The sequence below is a fragment of the Prionailurus viverrinus genome, chromosome D4 (genome assembly GCF_022837055.1).
Source record: "Prionailurus viverrinus isolate Anna chromosome D4, UM_Priviv_1.0, whole genome shotgun sequence".
Taxonomy (NCBI): Eukaryota; Metazoa; Chordata; class Mammalia; order Carnivora; family Felidae; genus Prionailurus; species Prionailurus viverrinus.
The window spans coordinates 49471384-49491536 of NC_062573.1; the positions used below are offsets into that span (position 1 = coordinate 49471384).

Consider the following 20153-nt stretch of genomic DNA (forward strand, 5'->3'; position numbering starts at 1 on the left):
TCTAAGATTTTAAAAATACTCAGCCCCCATTACTTAAGAAATTATCATATAGTGTGGAAAATATATGACAGTTCAAATCGAGAAATTAAAATCGTCTTTAGTTGCACCACTCAGTATGGTGCTTTTAACAGACTGGGTTTTGGGAATTTACCCCAGATTTCAGTATTATTTCACTGATTCCCTGGAGCCTACAGTTCGTATGGTATTGTATCATGGTTTTTCCTCTTTCATAAATGTTTTCAAACACATTCAGAAATTATACTTAGTTTTTTATTAACATACATACCAATTCAGAAACATTTTTAATGATTATTTCTTACTCTTTTGGAGTGTTGTGAACTGAACATCTTTGTATATATGCATGTTAGGCAACAGTGTATGGCTTTTTGAAGGCTTTTGACACGTAATTTATTAAGAACCTTTAACACAGAGAAAGGTTTTTTTATCTCCCCTAAGAATGTCAGAAAGTAAATTTTGCTGCTGCTGCTGACTGAGTTCAACACAGGAAGAGAAATGTTGTCAAATTGCTTTTCCATGAAGAATGAACCATTTTACACTCTCAACCCCAGGCCTGTTTTTTCAGTTGCGTTAACAACTGAGTACCAGATTTCCCTTTAAGTATGGCAGAGAAGTGATGGCTCTGCAAACATCCTGGAGTGTTCTCACAAGAGTTCTGCCATTCCATAGAGGATGTCAGAACATCCCGGAACACCCGGGTGTCCAGTGACCGTGCAGGTATCTTGATACGGCATCACGGTTTCCTCTGCGACGTGCTCACGACTGGAGTACTACAGAAAGCATTAGGGAAGGGAAAGGTATTTTATGAGCTAATGAGGAGGCGGAATGTCATAGGCCTTGGGGCCTCATGAATTTTATGGGAAAAGGAGTATTCACTCCACCCTGTGCACAGTTCAGCCATACCCCTCTCTAGAATTTGTCTCATGGTTAATGGCATTAATTGATTATAGCTTCCTGTCAAAATGGTAAAGCAATAATTCCAGTATCCCCCTAAAATATTATTTCGAATAGTTTAAAGACTATGCCAAGGTAACATCATATTCCTATTAAGTTCTGAGGCCTCACAAGCTCTCAAAAGTCATTAGAGAAACAGCCACTTTCAGCGCTGTGTGCTCCCTCCCAGCACATTGACCTGGATTGTCCAGTGCTGTGACTACTTGCTTCATTGCAGAGAGAGTATATTTGCTGTTAGTACAAGGGCCCTCAAAACAAAACAGCCTGCATTTTGTAGAAAAGGAATCTGCACCAGAGAGGATAAGTAACTTGTCCAAGTTCCGTAGCTACTAATTGGCAGAGCCAAGATTAGAATATCAACAGTCAGGCCCTATGTTCTTAACCGTTGGACTCGAAGAGAGAATTGCACAAGCCCAGTATAAAAATATGGGGCAGTATAGCATGGAGGTTAGAGCTCAGGTTTTATAATAAGATGGCCTCAGTTCATACCTTACCTCTGTTACTTTACTGTGTGACCTTGTGCCAATTTCCCAAATCTGAATGCAGATGTACAAAGAGTTGTTATACTTGATAGAAATGTCATTGGTAGTGGCCAAACACAGGTGCAAAGAAGTCTAATTCATTCTTAGCCAAGTGAGTTCAGGAGAAGAGAACTGGTCCATTCTGTTCTCTGGAGCACACGGCACTTGATTCCTGTAAACCACATTCTAAGATGGATAAGGAATGAATGAACAGCACATTTATAGGAGCTTATCTGGGTTGATGAAAGGATTCTAGGATTATAGAATCATTTGAAGAAAATGGAGTTTTTGTATCAGAGGATTCGGGATATTAGTCTTACAGCTAAAAAGGTAGGAACATGAGGTTAGTGTATTTGAGAGGGTGTCTGTGTAGCTCCCTGAGCTTGGGCTTGATGGGTAAGAACTTCTCCCATCCCCATGGCTGTCACTGAATATTTCCGTAACTCATTTTAAGTTCTTATTATTGTCTGCGTTCCATACCGGCTTCTCTGCCATCTTCCCTCCAGCTGTATTTCCTGAGGGTTAGCCTAGTTTTCACCTGTCTACCCTGTATCTTCAGGAGTACGGTTTCCCTCAGTCTCTCTAGTCCTCAGTCTGCTTCTCAAACATCCTTCTTAAATCCCCTTTTTGGACCCATTCCCATCAGTCTTGTCCCACTGTCAAGCTTAGGCTCCTGGGTCCCAGCCTCATTCAGAACCTTGTTACCTCAATTTTCACAGGAAGGGAATTCAAACATACGACAATGGGTAGGACAGATAGGCAGATTTCCTCTTCACATGAAAACAAAAATCTAACATTTAGGTCAAAGGAAGAATGAGACATTCAAGGAGAGCTTGGACAGTTGCTTTCCAAAGATGTTGTGAAACACATTCAAACACAGATGGATTATTGGGTTTGGGTTATATGACTTCTGATCTCAGAGTCTAAAGGTTATACATTTTGACAGAGTTGAGTATTCATATCACTGGAGAATAGACATAATTTGTGCATGCACTTTCTTTAGATTATTCAGCTTCTATAAAAGTCAACTGGAAACATTTATTAAATTAGAATTTTTATAGCCTTCTCTGCTTTCAAAAGAATGTGTTCACATATGTCTTTAGAAATCCAATTTTTACTAACAGTGTAAGGACACACTATAATCGATTTAATCATTCTCTCTTGCTCTTACAATGTATTGATGCAAAGTATACCTTTCGAAAAACAAAGTATGTATCGATATGGTTTATTTACAGTTTAATTTAAAATTAGTTAACAGTCGGAACACATTTTTTTATGTGCCTGGCATTTGGCAAAATCTGAATTCCCAAAGAAATTGAAAAGTGGCCTTGAATACAGGTACATTGTACACTGCTTTCTGTGAGGAGTATTCTATGCATGACCCCTCTGGGTGGGCTGAAGCTGGACCTAAAGCCTCTTCTGTCTTCCTTGAAGGGAAAGCTTTGGTCTGTCCTTAGGAGGCGGAGATGCTAATTTTCTGTCTTGTGGATAAGTTCTTTCAAGAACGGAATCAATCAGGACCATACAAGTTTATAACCCACATGGTGCTTCTATCTCTTATATCTTTAGTTTAAGAAATATTTGTTGAGGGGCGCCTGGGTGACTCAGTCAGTTAAGCGTCCAACTTCAGCTCAGGTCATGATCTCACAGTCTGTGGGTTTGAGCCCCGCATCAGTCTCTGTGCTGACAGACGGGAGCCTAGAGCTTGCTTCCCTCTCTCTTTGCCCCTCCCCCACTCCCCCCCCCCAAATAAATAAACATGAAAAAAAATTTAAAAAAGAGAAATACTTGTTGAATGTTTTTCTTTAAAGTTCTTGCATTTATCCCTTTCTTGTTCCTTTCCCATATTTCCTTGGGAAAGAGACAGACTAGCTAAGAATCTTAGTGTTCAGCTAAATCTCCAGACTAAGTTGTGGTAGATTGATTCTAATATAAGGTTTTCATTTTGTTTCATTAGGTTTTTCTTTTCCCCTTAATGTAAAATTGGCCAAGTATGTAAAAATACAAGGTAGCTCTGCATTTTTAGCCAAATAAATAATACGGTATATATAAGACAAACTTGCATAGTTTTACTAGGATTTGGGAGTACTCACTATGTAAATTTTTAACAGAGACATTCCAGAACTACCAGAGCGAGAAGAAGGAGAGGGAGAAGAAAGTGAGCTTCAAAATGCAGCATACAGTAATTGGAATCAGCCCAGACGGTAAGGACTATTTCTGTCTTCTGCCTACTCAGTGTTTAAAGATAGGGAGGTGTGGTTTCAAGTACTGGATTACAACTTGCTGCTGTGACATCAAGCAAGGTGTTTTAATATCCCTTACCCTCCGTTTCTTCATGTGTGCAGTGGAGAAGATAATGCGTTACTCCACGGGGTTGAAACTAACATGTATACAAAGGTTTGGCACGTAGTAGGGGTAAAATGTGGTTGACTAGAGAAAATTATGCACAGGTAGATAGAATGCATAGTATTTTCTATAGAGTTTGATCTTAGGTATACCACCAAATGTTAATTTAAATTTTCTTTAGCATTTATAGCATATATATTCAAAACGTGTGTGTGTGTGTGTGTGCGCGCGCGCGTGTGTGTAAGCATCTTGTTATCACAGGCTGTAGTTATTTTAACCCATGCTCTGTCTGGAGCCAATTTCATATATAGAAAAGATAACTTTCCTAAATATGTTCTTATATATCCCTATGCATCACTAAGGCATATTTTTGTATTCATGCTGAGTAAAATCAAATTCAGTTTCATAGGAATTTATTGAGCTCTGATTATGGATGCACATGTTTTTGTAAATAACAGGGAAGTATAAGACAGAAATCCTACCTTCAAGGAAGTATAATATACTTGGATAGACAAGATATAGAGACACACAAAATAATTAAGGAAAAAAATGTAAGGTATTTTGCATTAAGTATAAAATAGAAGTAGTCATGGATCGTCCCTATAAACAGATCTACAAGTGACCATCATAGTGGTTTCTTGCACTTATTTAGTAAACACTTAATATTTATTCTACACTGAATAAATAAAATACTCTGAAGAGAAAAATTTCTACTATTCAGGGATGTAATACAGTTTGATGATTTTCCTTGCTTACATTTAAACATTTCTGGTTGAGTCATATTCAAAATGTAGGAAACATTTTATATTGCTTTCACAAAAATCAGTAAGCATTTCTAGCCATTTAAAATGACTTTTTGAGAGGCTCCTGGGTGGCTCAGTTGGTTAAGCATCCAACTTCAGCTCAGGTCATGATCTCATCGTTCATGGGTTTGAGCCCTGCCTCAGGCTCTATCCTGACAACTGGGGGCCTGGAGCCTGCTTTGGATTCTGTGTCTCCCCCTCTCTCTGCCCCTCCCCCTTCATGCTGTGTCTCTGTCTCTCTCTCTGTCTCTTTCTCTCCCTCTCTGTCTCAAAAATAAACACTAAAAAAAAATAAAATAACTTTTTGATTGGAATTCTTGTAAAGCTATTTAGGCTGCTTAAAGAAATCAAGGTCTTTCTGAATCATTCTCACACTCAGACCAAAATATAAATGCTAGATCTGTGGCAGAAAATAGATTATGGTGTTTCTTGTTTATATGAAGATAAAGGCAAAAGTAAGTTAGATGAAATTATTTTGTAGCTGGTGATCCTAGTGATAAACTTGAATTTTGTTGGAGGACAGAAATCACAAGTCTAACTTTTAAGATAGATTTATCAGCTTTTAATAACATTGTTGGAGAAAAAGTAGATTTTAGGAGACAATATGCAAAAAGTTTGGAGTCCCTAAGAGCCATGTTAGAATTCTAAGTTTGACACTTTTTAAGGTAAATTTCTTAATCTCTGCTAGGTTTGTTTCTTCATCTGTAAAATGAGGTTAATAATCACATCTTTTAGATTTGGAGAATTCAGTGTGATAATGCACGTAAAATTTTTAGCACAGTGCCTCGTGCAGAATAAGCAGTCAGTGGTTGGCCTGGTCAGTAATCACCGCCATGACTAATAACTAAGCAAATAAAAAATGTTGAACACAGGAATCATCTGATATTTTATTATGAGAAAGAATTGGGTGTAACTTCAGAAGTGGAAGATTTTTATACTTCTAGCCTGAGTTTTAGTCTTCACATCTCTAAAGGTGATAGCTACTTTACAGAGAGAATATGTTCGGAGCTTCCAGAAATCTTAAACAAGGTACCCTGTGCCAAGGTATTTTTTGGGAACAGTTCACAGAATAGCATGAGGAAGCTTATCGAACTAACCAGAGCTTTTAGTAAACGAGGAGCAAGTGTCATGAATATGCATTACAACACGGGAAATATGATGGGACATTCATTTATGCAATCTGAAGAAGTTTACTTTGTGTGGCAATAGAGGATATTTGTTAGCAAAGTATAAATTTTAAGAATGCAAATAAGCTGTTACTCTTATTTTGCATGTGATTTTCATGTACAGAATTGGTATCATACTCTATGTACCATTTTCTGGCTTGCTTATTTTCTCTCAATCCAGTGATTTGGAGATCTATCATGTTGATACTCAAATTCATTCAGTTTAGTTGTTGCAGTGCATTTCAGCACATGAATACACCACCATTTATTCCCAGATTGCTACTTGAGTAGTTAACATTTATCCACAACTACAGTAATTGTGTGCAATAAATATATCTATTTCCTTACACGTATGTGTGGGAATTTATCTAGGTATGTTTCCAAAAGAGGAATTGCTGGCTCGTAGATTTAAATGTATTATTTATTTTATTAGAAGTTGTCAAATTGCTTTTTAAGGTGGCTGTACCAACTTTTAAATCAGGCAGTTCTAATATATGAGAGTTTCCTTTTCCCCATGTCCTTGTGACCACATCATAGGATCATTTAAAAAAACACATTTTTTTGGTCAATCTGATGGTTAGAAAATGGTATCTTGTGTTAATAAGCAACGTATAGGTATAACAGGAGTAAGGTGGTGGGGTACACATTTTCTCGTCTGTCATCTGGATTGAATTTTATATCTTGCTTACCTTGCTGCAGTGATCATAATCTCAATCTTCATAATAAGAGTAATAAAAGATTTATTGATTGCTTGCTCTGTGCCAAAGCTTTGTTTTGCATTTTGCATACCTTCATTAATCTGGTCCTCACAGTAATTGACATAGAGAGACTCACTGGATCCATTTCCCGGCTGAGGAAGGGTAAAAGAGGGACTAAATAAGTTGCAGAGGGTCACACAACTGTTAAGGAGCAAAAAATTGGGACTTGAAAAGAGGGAGTCGGTTCAGAGCTCAGGCAGCCTGGCCTCGGAGCTCTTTTACCTTTGCTTTTCTGAATTTCATTCTCTGCAAACCTGTGTATTGGTCTCAAGGAAGGCTGCCATTATTCTGTTCAACTGAGTCTGAACATGTTCTGTAACATTTTTCTTTTACACATCTCCTTTTTTCTGTCCACGGAATGTTTTACCATGTCCTGTTCAGTGAATAACGAGTCTGGTTCCTTGCTCTGGTCATTCGGCAGCTCGGTCCTTGTTATCTTCCCCAGTGTTTTAAGGAGTTACAGCCTTTCTCCTAGCAAATATGTTGTATTTGAAAACACTTTACTATCTGCCAGACCCTATGTGGACATACAGTGCTATTTTCCAAAGGTTGTTTAACTTCTCTGAGCCTCTTCCCTTTGTGAAATGAATGAAAGTAAACAAACTCTTCTAGAGAATAATGCTGAGCACATGATAAGCTCTTAATAAGTGTTTCCTGCTGCTATTTTTATTGTTTGAGAAATTATAAGAATCGGTCTCCCCAATTCACACTAACTACAAAGAACCCTAGGAGACATTTTCTTTCTTTGCTTTATTTTTTTCCTTTTTAAGAGAAGGGTTAAGGAGTCCTACATATGTATTCTGAATTCTTAAATGTCTCCCTACAAATGGCTAAATTTACTGACATCTTTACTTTGCCGTTTTATCTTAGGAATTGCTTTAAGAAACAAGAAAGAGTTTTGGTTCTTGTCTTTCACAGAATTCCCACAGTGAAAGAATATGAGGACTAGGATTTTAACCAGTTTAAACTATTTATACAAATATTATTAAGATTCAGGAACCTGATAACATCCTTTCGAACTAAATAGTTAGGTCTCTAGGATTATAAATTTCTAATAAAAAAAAAAATGCTGACTTCATCTGCCTTCATCTGGCCAGGAGCTGTCCTCTCCCTCCACCCATGGTACTCCTTTATACCCAGCCTTTTCTTACTGGGACCTCCCTCACTACACGGGAGTCCACACTCCAGTCTTTCCTCTCCTCTGGACACTCCTCAAAGCTCCTCAAATTGAGGCCATGTTTGGACCATGCTTTGTTTTCCTATTTAATGCCCAACGTTGTCTCCCATCCTGTAGCACGGAGCAGACTGCGTTATCTCAGAGCTCTCTGCTAGGTTTCTCTGCTTTTTTTCCAACACCCTGAGCTGCTTGTTCCTCCTCCCAGCCAGACACCTACCTCACTGCAAATCACCTTGTTCTTATCCCCCAGCCTTTTCTTAAGACATAAATTTAGTGCATTCATAGCTCTTAGAGCTATATGCAGGCACTAAGTACGAGCTCCTGTGTTTATTATACCCCTATATATAGGGGTAGGGGAAGTGCACTCAAGCAGGGGAGGTGGCAAGCACCAAGGCCCCAGAGCAGAGAGCATGCCTGACCTACTTAGGGAACAGCAAGAAGATGCTGGGGTAGCTGGAGTATAGAGAGGAAAGCAGAATTGTGGGCGAGGAATTTAGGGCGGCGGTGTGGCATCAAATCACGTAGGATATTGTCAGCCACTGCTTTTCGTGCCCGGACTGTTAGGTACCAGGTCTACCCTGGCAAGGAGGATTTCTACAGAGATAAGCTTCTGACATAGAGTGTGCAGGAATGTTCTTTTCCTTGATTTGATTGCCAAGTGTAGAAGCTACCATCTGTTCAGGGGTAGCTGAATTCCTTGGTTTCTTAATGTCTGCAGTATTAGAGCTCCTGGAAAATGGTACTTTTACATTGGTCTGTGTCCCAGCCAGGAGTGTGAGTCCAGCATTTACTTGTACCAAATCAGCTTCAGAATGGCATTAGTGTTTATCAGACCCTATAAAACATATAATTGAGAAAGTGTTTAATAAAATGGTTTTGTTTCACTACCGGTAAAACCTTAAATTGGCAAAATTTCATAAATTGGCAAAAATTAACTTACATTACATTACATTGAGTTTTTAAAATTACATTACATTAACTTACATTACATTGAGTTTTTAAAAATTTTGTTACAATTTTTGACCATATGAACCATTTTTTAAGTGTGCAAATCACTGGCATTAAGAACATTCCCATTGCTGCATAGCCATCACTACCATCTATCTCCAGAACTGAAATCGTCTTACAAAACTGAAAATGTGTACCTGTTAAATAACTCCCCATTTCTGCCTACCCCCATTTGCTAGCAATCACCATTCTTGTTTCTTTTCCCCCAGTCTTACTGAGAAGTAATTGAACATACATCACTGTATAAGTTTAAGGCAAATAGCATGATGGCTTGATTTTATATGTGTCCTCGAAAGATTATCACAATAGGTTTCAAGCCTTACGTTTAAATCCTTGATCCATTTCAAGTTAATTTTTGTGTGTGGTATAAAATACGAATCCCTTTCAATTCTTTTACATGTAAATATTCCATTATCCTGGCACCATTTATTGAAGAGACTTTCTTTTCTCCATTGAGTATTCTTGCCTCCCTTGTCAAATATTAGTTGACCTTATTATATATTCTTGTGTTTATTTCTGGGCTCTTGATTCTGTTTCACTGGTCTATGTGACTGTTTTTATGCCAGAACTATACTGTTTTGAATGACTGTAACTTTATAAGTACAGCTTGAAATCAGGAAGTGTGACGCCTCCTGCTTTGTTCTTTTTTCCTCAGGCTTTCATTGACTATTTAGATGGAGTCTTTTGTGATTCCATATAAATTCTAGAGGAGTTTTTTTTTTTTCTATTTCTGTAAAAAATGCCATTGGAATCTTGATAGGAATTGCATTGAATCTATAGATGTTTTTTGTTAGTATTCACATTTTAGCAATATTCTTCCAACCCATGAACACAGGATACCTTTCCATTTATCTGTGTCTTCTTTGGTTTATTTTGTGAATGTCTTGTTGTTTTCAGAGTAGAGAAATGTCAAGTCCTTAAGTGTATTACTATTTTATTATTTTTGGTGCTACTGTAAATGAGATCAATTATTTTTTTTCCAGAAATTTTGTTGTCAGTATATAGAGATGTTACTTATTTCTGTATGTTAATTTTGTATCCCACAACTTTACTGAATTCACTGATTAGATTTAACAGTGTTTTGATTATTTTTGATTTGTGTATAGAAAATTATGTCATCTCCATAGAGACGATTTTAATTCTTCCTTTTCAATTCTGATACCTTCTGAATATTTTTCTTGCCTGATTGCGCTAGCTGGGGTTTCCAGCAATATGTTGAACAGGTGTAGTGAAAGTGGACACCTTTGTCTTGTCCTGATCTTAGAGGAAAAGCTTTCATCCTTTGATCCTTCCATACTGTTTTCCATAGTGACTGCAACATTTTACATTCTACCAACAGCACAGAAGGATCCAATTTCTCCTTGCCAACACTTCCTTTCTCTCTTTGTTTGTTTGTTTGTTTGTTTGTTTCTTGATAATAGCCATCCCAGTGGGTGTGAGGTGGTATCACACTGTGGTTTTGATTTGCATTTCCCTAATGATCAGTGATGTTGAGCATCTTTCATGAGCTTTTGGGCCATTTGTATATCATTTTTGGGGAAAAGTCTGTTTAATTCCTTTGTCCATTTTTTAATCAGACGGCTTAATTTTTTAATTTTTTTTATTTTAATGCTTATTTATTTTTGAGAGAGAGAGAGAGAGAGAAAGCGAGAGTGTGAGTGGGGGAAGGGCAGAGAGAGAGAGGAAGAAACAGAATGAGAAGCAGGCTCCAGGCTCTGAGCTGTCAACAGAGAGCTGGACACAGGGCTTGAACTCACCAGCTGGAGATCATGACCTGACGCTTAACTAACCCGATGGCTTAATTTTTTGTTGTTATGTTTTGGTGTTCTCTAAGAATTCTAGATATCAATCCCTATCTAAAGAGTGATTTGCAAGTATTTTCTCCCAAACTGTGTGTTTCCTTTTTACTTTATTGGTAGTATTTTTTGATTAACACATGTTGTTTTTTTTATTTTTTTGAAGTCCAGTTTGTCTGTCTTTGTCGTTTGTTGCTTGGGACTTTGGAGTCATATCCAAAAATCATTGCAAAGCCCAGTGTTGTGAGACTTCTCTCTCTAAACTTTCTTATAAGGGTTTACAATTTTATTTATCTTTATAGGGTTGAACTTTGGAGAGAACCAAGCAAATCCTTGGGCATCAGCATTGTTGGTGGACGAGGCATGGGGAGTCGTCTAAGCAACGGTGAAGTGATGAGGGGCATTTTCATCAAACATGTTCTTGAAGATAGTCCAGCTGGCACAAATGGAACCTTGAAACCCGGAGATAGAATAGTAGAGGTATCCTCTAGTGAGCTTTCTGTGCCAAAGTTCCCTCCCTCTTCCATCCTTTTTACTAAGGGAATCGTTGTCTTTACACTGCTCACTCGACCCAACATGAAAGTCAGATGTGCTTGTGGTGGAGGCATCTCTCTCTCATATGTCCCATTTCATCTATAATTTTTCTCTTTAGAGCATGGTGACAGATTATATATCTTGATTCAGACACTGGTGTTTGGAGGTATCATCAACTATTTTTAAAAACATTGGCCCTGAATTAAAATAATGAAGTTCTGTTTGAAAGAACAAAGCAAATTTCTTGGGGAAAAATTGAATTGTTTGAAATTATGTATACATGTACAGAATGTGTACATCATAACTAAGCTCTCCAGTGAGATTTTATTTCAAGAAATGCTTTGTCACGATCATTCCATTGTAGATTAACTTCGTTGGATAAGATTGTTTTCCAAGTGAGTCTTTTTGGTAAATCTTTTATGCTAATCACCCTGGTAACCTTTTATATAAATGCCCCACCCCCACAATCCAGGCTCAGATTTTCCTCCTACTTCTCAGTGCTGTGCCCATTTATCACTGAGGGGTGTGTGTGTGTGTGTGTGTGTGTGTGTGTGTGTGTGTGTGTATTTACACACTCACGTATGTGTAACTTTGTTATGAACAAGAGAAGTATTTGGTCAAATTGTTGCTAATCTCTTAATTCAAAACAAAGTATAATATGTTAAATAGACTTTTCTTCCTTGGTCACTACTCATTTACTCAGCAAATATTCCTGGAACAGCTGTTGCATTCCAGATGCTATGACAGGCTCTGGGCATTCTGCAGTAAACAAGGCACCATGCCTGCCTGTCAAGTGTGACAGACTTAACAAGTAATCAAGTCACTTCAGAACAGTGTGATAAATTACTTGATCAGGGTAAATGTAGTTTTAGTTAAGAGGGTGGAGGGAGGGTACCTGACCCAGATTTGCTAAATTGTCAGGATTTATAGAGTAGAATAAGAGACAACTTCCCAGTAGAAACCAATCACTTTATTATTATAAGGACCATTATATTTACTTTATGCAAGTGATTGTCTCTCATTTTCTAAATCCATATAACTAATTAATTAATAATTAATAATGCATTAAAATGCATTAATTGTGTAGAAAAAGATGATAACATATTAACCACAACTTTAAAATGAACAGTTTCAGGATTTATTTATTTAGTCCTTTACTGGTTGATTGTCTGTGAGAGCTAAAGAGGGAGGAAGATTGAGACATGGGAGGACAAGGGTCATGTCTTTTTTGTTTTGTTTTGTTTTTTTCTTCCAACCATTTATAAGGAACTATAATGGGCTTTTTCTTTCTTCCTGCATCCTTGCCTTTCATTAGGTGATATCTTAGCCCCTTTTTATTTTTTTTTTTTATTATTTAAAAAAAAATTTTTTTTTCAACGTTTATTTATTTTTGGGACAGAGAGAGACAGAGCATGAACGGGCGAGAGGCAGAGAGAGAGAGAGGGAGACACAGAATCGGAAACAGGCTCCAGGCTCTGAGCCATCAGCCCAGAGCCCGATGTGGGGCTCGAACTCCCAGACCGCGAGATCGTGACCTGGCTGAAGTCAGACGCCTAACCGACTGCGCCACCCAGGCGCCCCCCCCTTAGCCCCTTTTTAAAAGAAATGTTTACTTATTTGTTTTGAGAGAGAGTGCACATGCATGAATGAGGGGAGGGGCAGAGAGAGAGGGAAAGAAAGAATCCCAAGCAGGCTCCGTGCTGTCAGCACAGAGCCCAGTGCAGGCTCAAACTCATGAACCGTGAGATCATGACCTTAGCCAAAATCAAGAGTTGGACATTTAACAGACTGAGCCACCCAGGCAGGCCCAGAGCACCTTTTTAAAGAACTCTTTTTTAGCTAGAACACTATCTAAAGTTCCCAATTTCAGATTATCACAGGGCAGTTTATTTTATGGATAATTCACTATTAAATACCTTTGACCTAAGGCTAAAAAGTAAGGAAACATTTATAATTATTTCTAGAAAGGACTGATTATGGTTTGTACCAAAATGTTGTTTATTTTTTTTTTTAATTTTTTTTTTTCAACGTTTATTTATTTTTGGGACAGAGAGAGACAGAGCATGAATGGGGGAGGGGCAGAGAGAGAGGGAGACACAGAATCGGAAACAGGCTCCAGGCTCTGAGCCATCAGCCCAGAGCCTGACGCGGGGCTTGAACTCCCGGACCGCGAGATCGTGACCTGGCTGAAGGCGGACGCTTAACCGACTGCGCCACCCAGGCGCCCCCCAAAATGTTGTTTAAATGTATTGAGGGAGTTAAAGCATCCCTTTCAAATTGAAAAGAAAGTATGTTTCTGTGTGTGGTAAAATACTATATGCGTTTATAGCACTAGTTTGTTGAAGGCTCTTATGTACAGGGGCTTTTCTAGTAAGTAAGAAAGCCTTAGGCCTCTGGGATCCTGGAGATTCTAAAACATGTCTCTGCCTAGTGTCTAAAAATGTATTTAGACTAGACGAGTAGAGACCTGCACACTATTCCATTCTAAGTATAGAGTTCTTTGGACTTGAGCAAAGATCTGTAACGTCCTGGTAAACATCCACAGATGGAATATTTAGTGGATGTGAACACTAACTTTTATTCTACAAAAATGAAAGCCGTTTTTAATACGCACTGAAAGATGTAATACATTATCTAAGTATCAACCTGAGGGAGGTTTTCAATTAAATGCATGTACTTCTTTTAAAGGTGATAATGTCCTATGCAGAGATCGAATAATTTTCTTTTCCAGAATTGTGCCTACTCCAATTTTGCTATTTTGTTGCATATACCATATTGTGGTAATTGGAAATGATAAAATGATAACAGTATCCTATAGTTTTAACCTGGCAGGATTAGCATTTGGCCTTTCGAACTATTCTCCTTCCTATTCAGTGCCTAAGCTGACCTGATCATCCTCCAGGCATTCCATGTTCAAAAAAAGGTTACAAAATAACTTTCATTTTCAAGCTATTTATATAAGAATTACTAACAAGCACAATTTCTTGGCTTCCAGCTCCTGTCACATCTACTACAAAGATTCTTTTGCAAAACTAATCTTGTCATAACCCGATTTTTCCGAACATCAGACTTTTGTTTTTAACTTCAACCGTCTGTATACAGAGAGAAACACACAAAGCATCGCCCACCCATTTCCCAAACTAATCTATAATGAATCGGAAGCAAATGTGTACGGTGATTTTCCTGATGAAGACAGTGCTGCGGGACAGATCCCTCATATGATTTCTTTAATGATGTTGATTTCCTAATTTAAGGGAACAGCTGATAGTGTAAGGAAAGCAGAAGCAGAGCCTTCATTTCAACTGATTATGATTTTAGTTGATTATTGGAGACAGAAATCTGTGTCCAAAAAAAGGGACCACAAGTCTCCTGGACAAATTAAGAGTTCTGGAGCCTCAAAAGTAGTCACCGTTATTTTTGATTCTGAAACAGAGTTTCCAGGAGCCTCACCCAGGATCCTCAAAACTCCAGATCCACAAATTGTTCTGTTGTTCTATAGCTTCTTGAAATGTTAAGCTGAGGCCTTCCATTGCAGGTGGATGGAATGGACCTCAGAGATGCAAGCCATGAACAAGCTGTGGAAGCCATTCGGAAAGCAGGCAACCCCGTAGTCTTTATGGTACAGAGCATTATAAACAGACCAAGGGTAAGCAAACAAAAAGGGCAAGGTAGGCAAACCCAAACAGTGTTCAACTTGGAAGCTAATGTAACAAGGGCCAAGTTGTCTCTAAGAGCAGATAGCCAGTGTTGAAATCTCAGGAGACTTGTTAAAATTTATATTGTTTTGTTTTTGTTTTTGTTTTTTTAATTGAGTTATCTTGGAAATCCCTTCTGCCATGTTTAATAAACACTGGAAGCCCACTGAAGACACAGAGAAGTAGGATTCATTGATGGCCATCGGTGTCTAGATGGATAATTGTTAGTATTCACCATAGACACAAAATATATAAGTTGTTAAGAGGAACGTGATACAATCGTTTAACTTAATAGTGTGTGACCTCTGGTGGAGTCCCTGAGAAGCCCGAGAGATTACATTTTCTTTCTACACTTACTTTCTAGACAGAATTTCTAGCTGATGCAATCCCGTGATCACCTGTGAATCATCTTGAGTGTATTTGTCCCACTGAACATTCTACACAGTGGAAATTTAAGCTGTGTGTTTATACACTAGTGATTTCATAACTGAAGCTTCCCAGCCACAGTCACTGTAAAGGTCTTCATCCCTGGCAGACAAAAACCTACTGACCCATTTTACCATCAGTCCTGACAGGTAAAATGGCTTGAAGAAATATTCGAGAAAGTAGGATGAATGAATTTAATGAATGTTGTTGATGGAGAAGAGACGAAGCAAGGCTTTGTGGATTTGATATGCCCTAACGATTCCGAAGAGGAAAACGATGCCAAGAGTTTACAACTGTTTTTTTTTTTTTTTTTTTTTAGCTATTCCTTCTTTAGGTCTCACTGAAAAAGCTTATTTTCACGTGCAGCAGTTCTTAACCATACCCCTTGGAAAGTTCTTCAGAGCCATACACATTCACTGAAAAGTTTGCGTCTCATTTCAGGAGCTTCCTAAATGTTCTGAAGTTCACAGAGGTTCTAACTTCTGGATTTTAGTAAAAAGAAAACAAAACACAAAAAGACCCTGCCATACTGGTTGTCTTTCAAATACCTGCTCATTAATTAGCTTTATTTAAAAGAAAAATGTCAACATATGTGAGGGAAGTTAAAAGAACCTCCTAAAACTTAAAATAGGTAATTATTTTATAACTTTAAAATCAAGAATACAAGAAACCAGTGCTCAAATGATGGAAAGAGAGTAGCAGGCAGCTCCGTAGATGAGGTCAGCAAAAGTGACTCGCCAGTATTCTGTGCAGTGGAATTCGAAGTGACCAGATTTATCCTGTCGGTCCTTCTGTTGTCAAGACAGGTGTAGCTCTGGTCTGGGTTTACTGTAAGAAATGAATTTAGTCATTCCTCATGTGAGCAGTTATCTTCACATCTGCAGTTTTTAATCATTCCGTTGTTTATTGTTAGGTAATAATTGCCCATTCAGATGAGAAAATCTGCCAAATGGTAGGGCTGCACCATGCTGCAATTCTCTTCAGATGGTATTCAGTTTGTTTAAATAACTACAAATCTTTCCACATTTGTTTCCATTTGTCGTGTCCAATGTAGATACAGAATGATGATGTTGGCAAATGGCTGTTTAAGTTAAAACCATTTTTTTTTTGTACGTGGGTAGGTTTTATTCCTTTGTTTTATTTTTAATTTCCAAGTTGCATATCATGCAGGACAGTACTGTAAACTGCTGAATAGGATTCTTCATATTAGTTTTAAAAACTTAAACTGCAGACATTTCTTTCAATGCTGGTCACAGTTTCTAATGAGCTGGGAAGATATTTTCTCATACACCTGGAAAATACCGCTATTTTATTATCTGAGGTATAATGACTCTTGATTTTATGGCAATTATTCCAGGATAAATCTTTCTTAGAGTGACATGTTTAGTCAAGTTATCTGTGACAGGATTCAGAGTATGCTACCCCAAAATAGAGAATACTGAATATTTGAAGCCAAAGGAATTTAGGAAAAGGCAGGTGCTGGAAGGACTCAGACCTCCCCCTTCTCCCCTGATGCAGGTCGTAAAACCTTCCTCTGAGAGGCTCCCTCCCCATACCTGGAGGAAAGGAACATCCCTGCCTCCAAAGACAGAGGGACACTGGGAAGAATCTGAACAAAGAGACCTTCCTAAGTTTTCCTCAGTTTCCCTACTGTGTTCATATTCTTTTGTCCCATCATATTTTCCATGACTTCCCACTCTTAAGCAAACCTCCTGTAAAAAACCTCAAGTCTAACTATTGCTTCAGTTCTTCATTATCTAATGAAGGCTCTGTGTCATGTGAAAGTTAACATTAAATCAACATAAGTACTTTTCTCTTGTTAATCCCATTTTTTACTACAGAGATCGAGCTGAGAACTTCAGATGAATAGGGGAAAGATATTTTTCCTCCTCTTCATACGCATTCAGCTTTGGGAAATCAGAATCACTTTTGCATTTAAAATGAGGTCTATTTTCAGTGGTTTACTTCCTTGTGGAAATAATCATGTTTCCAGTAATCTAAAGGGAAAAAAAAATCACCAATACAGAAGACTCTCTTAATGGAAAATGTTTTCTTTGTAGATACAATAAAACTTCAAAAAAAAATCCTGTACATAGGATGAAAAGATAGTCAATCTCTTTGGCACCTAGACTATTCAAGAATCAGAATTTCCCAGAACTGAGAATGATGATAATAATCCTCATGCTAATTAATAATATATTCTGTACTTATTATTACTGACAGTTCCATCCGTTGGACCACATGGCCATACCAAAGGGTGGACAGACCCTATTAATATGGACTAGAGAATGGTTTTGTCTTTCCTATGCTTTGGCTTAGTTAATGACATTTTCGTTTTTATCAGCCCTTCGAACTATAAGTAGAAGTTTCATCATTGATTTTTTAATAAAGAATATGGCCTGTTCCTATAAATCTCTTCATAGTAATAGGTCTACCACTCCATTTGCTGTACTCATGCTGTACTTTATACTCTGCTATCAGGGCCAAATTCTAATCCTATGTAGGAGCTGCAAATTAAAAAAAAAAAAAAAAAAAAAAAAAGCAAAACAGGAAAGGAGAGCTCTCATTAAATATTCCATTTCTTGCCAGTATGTTTTTTTTAATTATTCTCTAGAATTATAAAGGAACTTTAAAACCCAAAAATTTCATGTATGAGGATCAGAAATAATTTCCACCTTCCATAGCATGGAATTATTTTGCTTAGAATATGATTTTAATCTCTGCCTAGTCATTTCTCCCACCCTTAATAAACGGTCGCGTTCCTTGGCATTCGTGATCTTTTCTTTTGTAAAGCAGGAGTTGACATTTAAACTGAAAAGCAGAGAGAAAGTTGAGATGAGCAGAAATGTCATTGTGCCCATTTCTTTTTCCCATCTTCCCTCTGTAGGAAAAACATTGCAGGAAGAGCAGATTGAAAGGGTAACGTGGCATAAGCTTTAGTACAGGCGTACTGAGGATAGAGCCTTTCCAGAGTATTCTCCCGTACAGGGTGGCGTCACATGACAACCTCTCCCTACTCTTGATGCTTGCCAGTAGGGCTTTTTTATAGACAGAAGTAACACAAACATTTAATTGGAGCCAAAATGAATTTTAAATGTCTGCAATTTCCCCTGAAAGATACAGTCAATAAAAGAAGAAGATAGCGGGTATGAAAAGAAGGAGAAGAATTTATTGTGCTAAGGAAATTACTTTCATTTTTTTTTAAACTATGAAAATGCTAAATTCTATCTGGCAGTCGTCCTGCCTTTAATACATATATTCAACTCCAGTAGTCCTAGCTCAGGGAGTATCTCAAGCAAGCCACAAAATCTGTGAGAAACACTCTAAGGCAGGACTTCAGTATATGCATAGCCTCATAAATTCCCTCTCATATGGGAACTTTTATAGGAAACTTTAAAAATCAATGTTTCTACCTCCACAAAAAAAAAAAAAAAAGAACAGTGCAGAAATAAAGAACACCACTGTAGGGTGGTTCATTTATTTAAAATTGTTGATTTCCCTTTTTAAAGGGAAAAATCCTATTGACCTGATGTAACCTTAATATCCAATCTAAGTTTGAAAATTTTCCTTCCTGGGAAACAAGATAAAAGAATCATGAAGGTTACCAGTGAACTAGCAGACAAATGTTTAATTTGCATTCTGCAGCAGATAGACTGTTTCTTTTTTGTTTTACAATAGAAGCATACTTTGCTTTTAAACATAAACAAAAAAAACATTTATGGTTTTCGTCTTGAAACCTGTTTACTGATATGCATGGGACATACATGAATATATAGATTGGGCAACGTGTATATGCCTCTGTCTGTGACAGTGAAAATAAAAGAAATGTGGTATCAGTTTCACCAACTCATATCCTACGTAGTTCGTGGCCAGATTTAGGTCGAGGTGTAGATCCAGATCGCTAGAGGTTAACCTTTAGTTCTAGACTGTTTAATAGGATGTTGCTCTTAATGACTAGATCTGACTGGATCTAGTAATTTCACACTGTTATTTAAATCAGTACTTTGTTCTTAAAACTTGAGTTGTTTTAAATATATTTCTTTTGCGCTCAGCGCCTCTTATGTTTCCTTTTAGAAATCCCCTTTGTCTTCCTTGCCGCACAACCTTTACCCTAAGTACAACTTCAGCAGCACTAACCCATTTGCTGATTCTCTTCAGTTCAACGCTGACAAGGTTGGATAATGCCATTGTCTTGCCATTCGTTGCCTTTTGCAAATGTTTCGTTCTTTGTTGTGCCTTTGTCCTAGTTCACTGTTTACTAAATCGGGGCAGGGAAAAAAAAAAAAAGCAAAACTGTGTGTTTGGAGTGGGCATGCAGATCCTTTCATAAGCACATTTTTTTTTGCCAGAGCATATTCATTTTTATAGCTGAAATTAGATGGCCCTTCTGAACAGTAAGGGAGAATCGTGAGTCCAGTGCCTTTCCTATATTTTGGTGTGAGTTAAATTTCCTGATATTTGAATTTTTGTTAGTTGCCAAATGTATGAAGTACTTTCACACATAATTTATTTAAAGCCTTGTATTGATTTAAATCCTTCTCAGACTTCTACAAGGTGGTCCTAAAAAAGCCCTTCTGTAAGTTAATCACTCCACAAATAATTGTGTGTATGCAGGAGTATGTTGAATATTCATAAAGTGTGTCCATATAAATGCCTGAATGAGGAAACATGCCCCTGTTTCAATGCTTGTAAACCTATACTTGGATAGTCTCATATTCCGATGAAATTATCAACCCAGAATTGAAACAAAAACTTACTTACAAGAATCTCTATATGATAATTTGATCATGATAAGGAAGAAAGCTCTCAACAGTTTCAGGAAGCATTTTATGAATATTCATTGGGTTTTCATGTTATTGTAATATGGATAACCAAAGATGTTGTATCTGAAGGAATATGTTTTCTGTTACTATAGGAATTACAGAATTCAAGTAGAGTTATCTTCCGTTGT

General features: G+C 37.5%; 1 protein-coding gene across 11 annotated transcripts in view; it reads left to right on the top strand.

Annotated features, from left to right (window-relative positions):
- Nucleotides 1-20153, top strand: part of MPDZ (multiple PDZ domain crumbs cell polarity complex component) — a 161861-nt gene that overhangs the window by 107652 nt on the left and 34056 nt on the right. For 7 of the 11 annotated variants that reach the window (XM_047830066.1, XM_047830068.1, XM_047830069.1 and 4 more), the window contains 4 exons: nucleotides 3605-3697; nucleotides 10850-11027; nucleotides 14617-14727; nucleotides 19277-19375. In XM_047830066.1, the coding sequence (XP_047686022.1) occupies nucleotides 3605-3697; nucleotides 10850-11027; nucleotides 14617-14727; nucleotides 19277-19375 (481 nt within the window). The remainder of the gene's footprint in view (nucleotides 1-3604; nucleotides 3698-10849; nucleotides 11028-14616; nucleotides 14728-19276; nucleotides 19376-20153) is intronic. The other 4 variants (XM_047830070.1, XM_047830071.1, XM_047830074.1 and 1 more) reach the window with 2 other exon arrangements.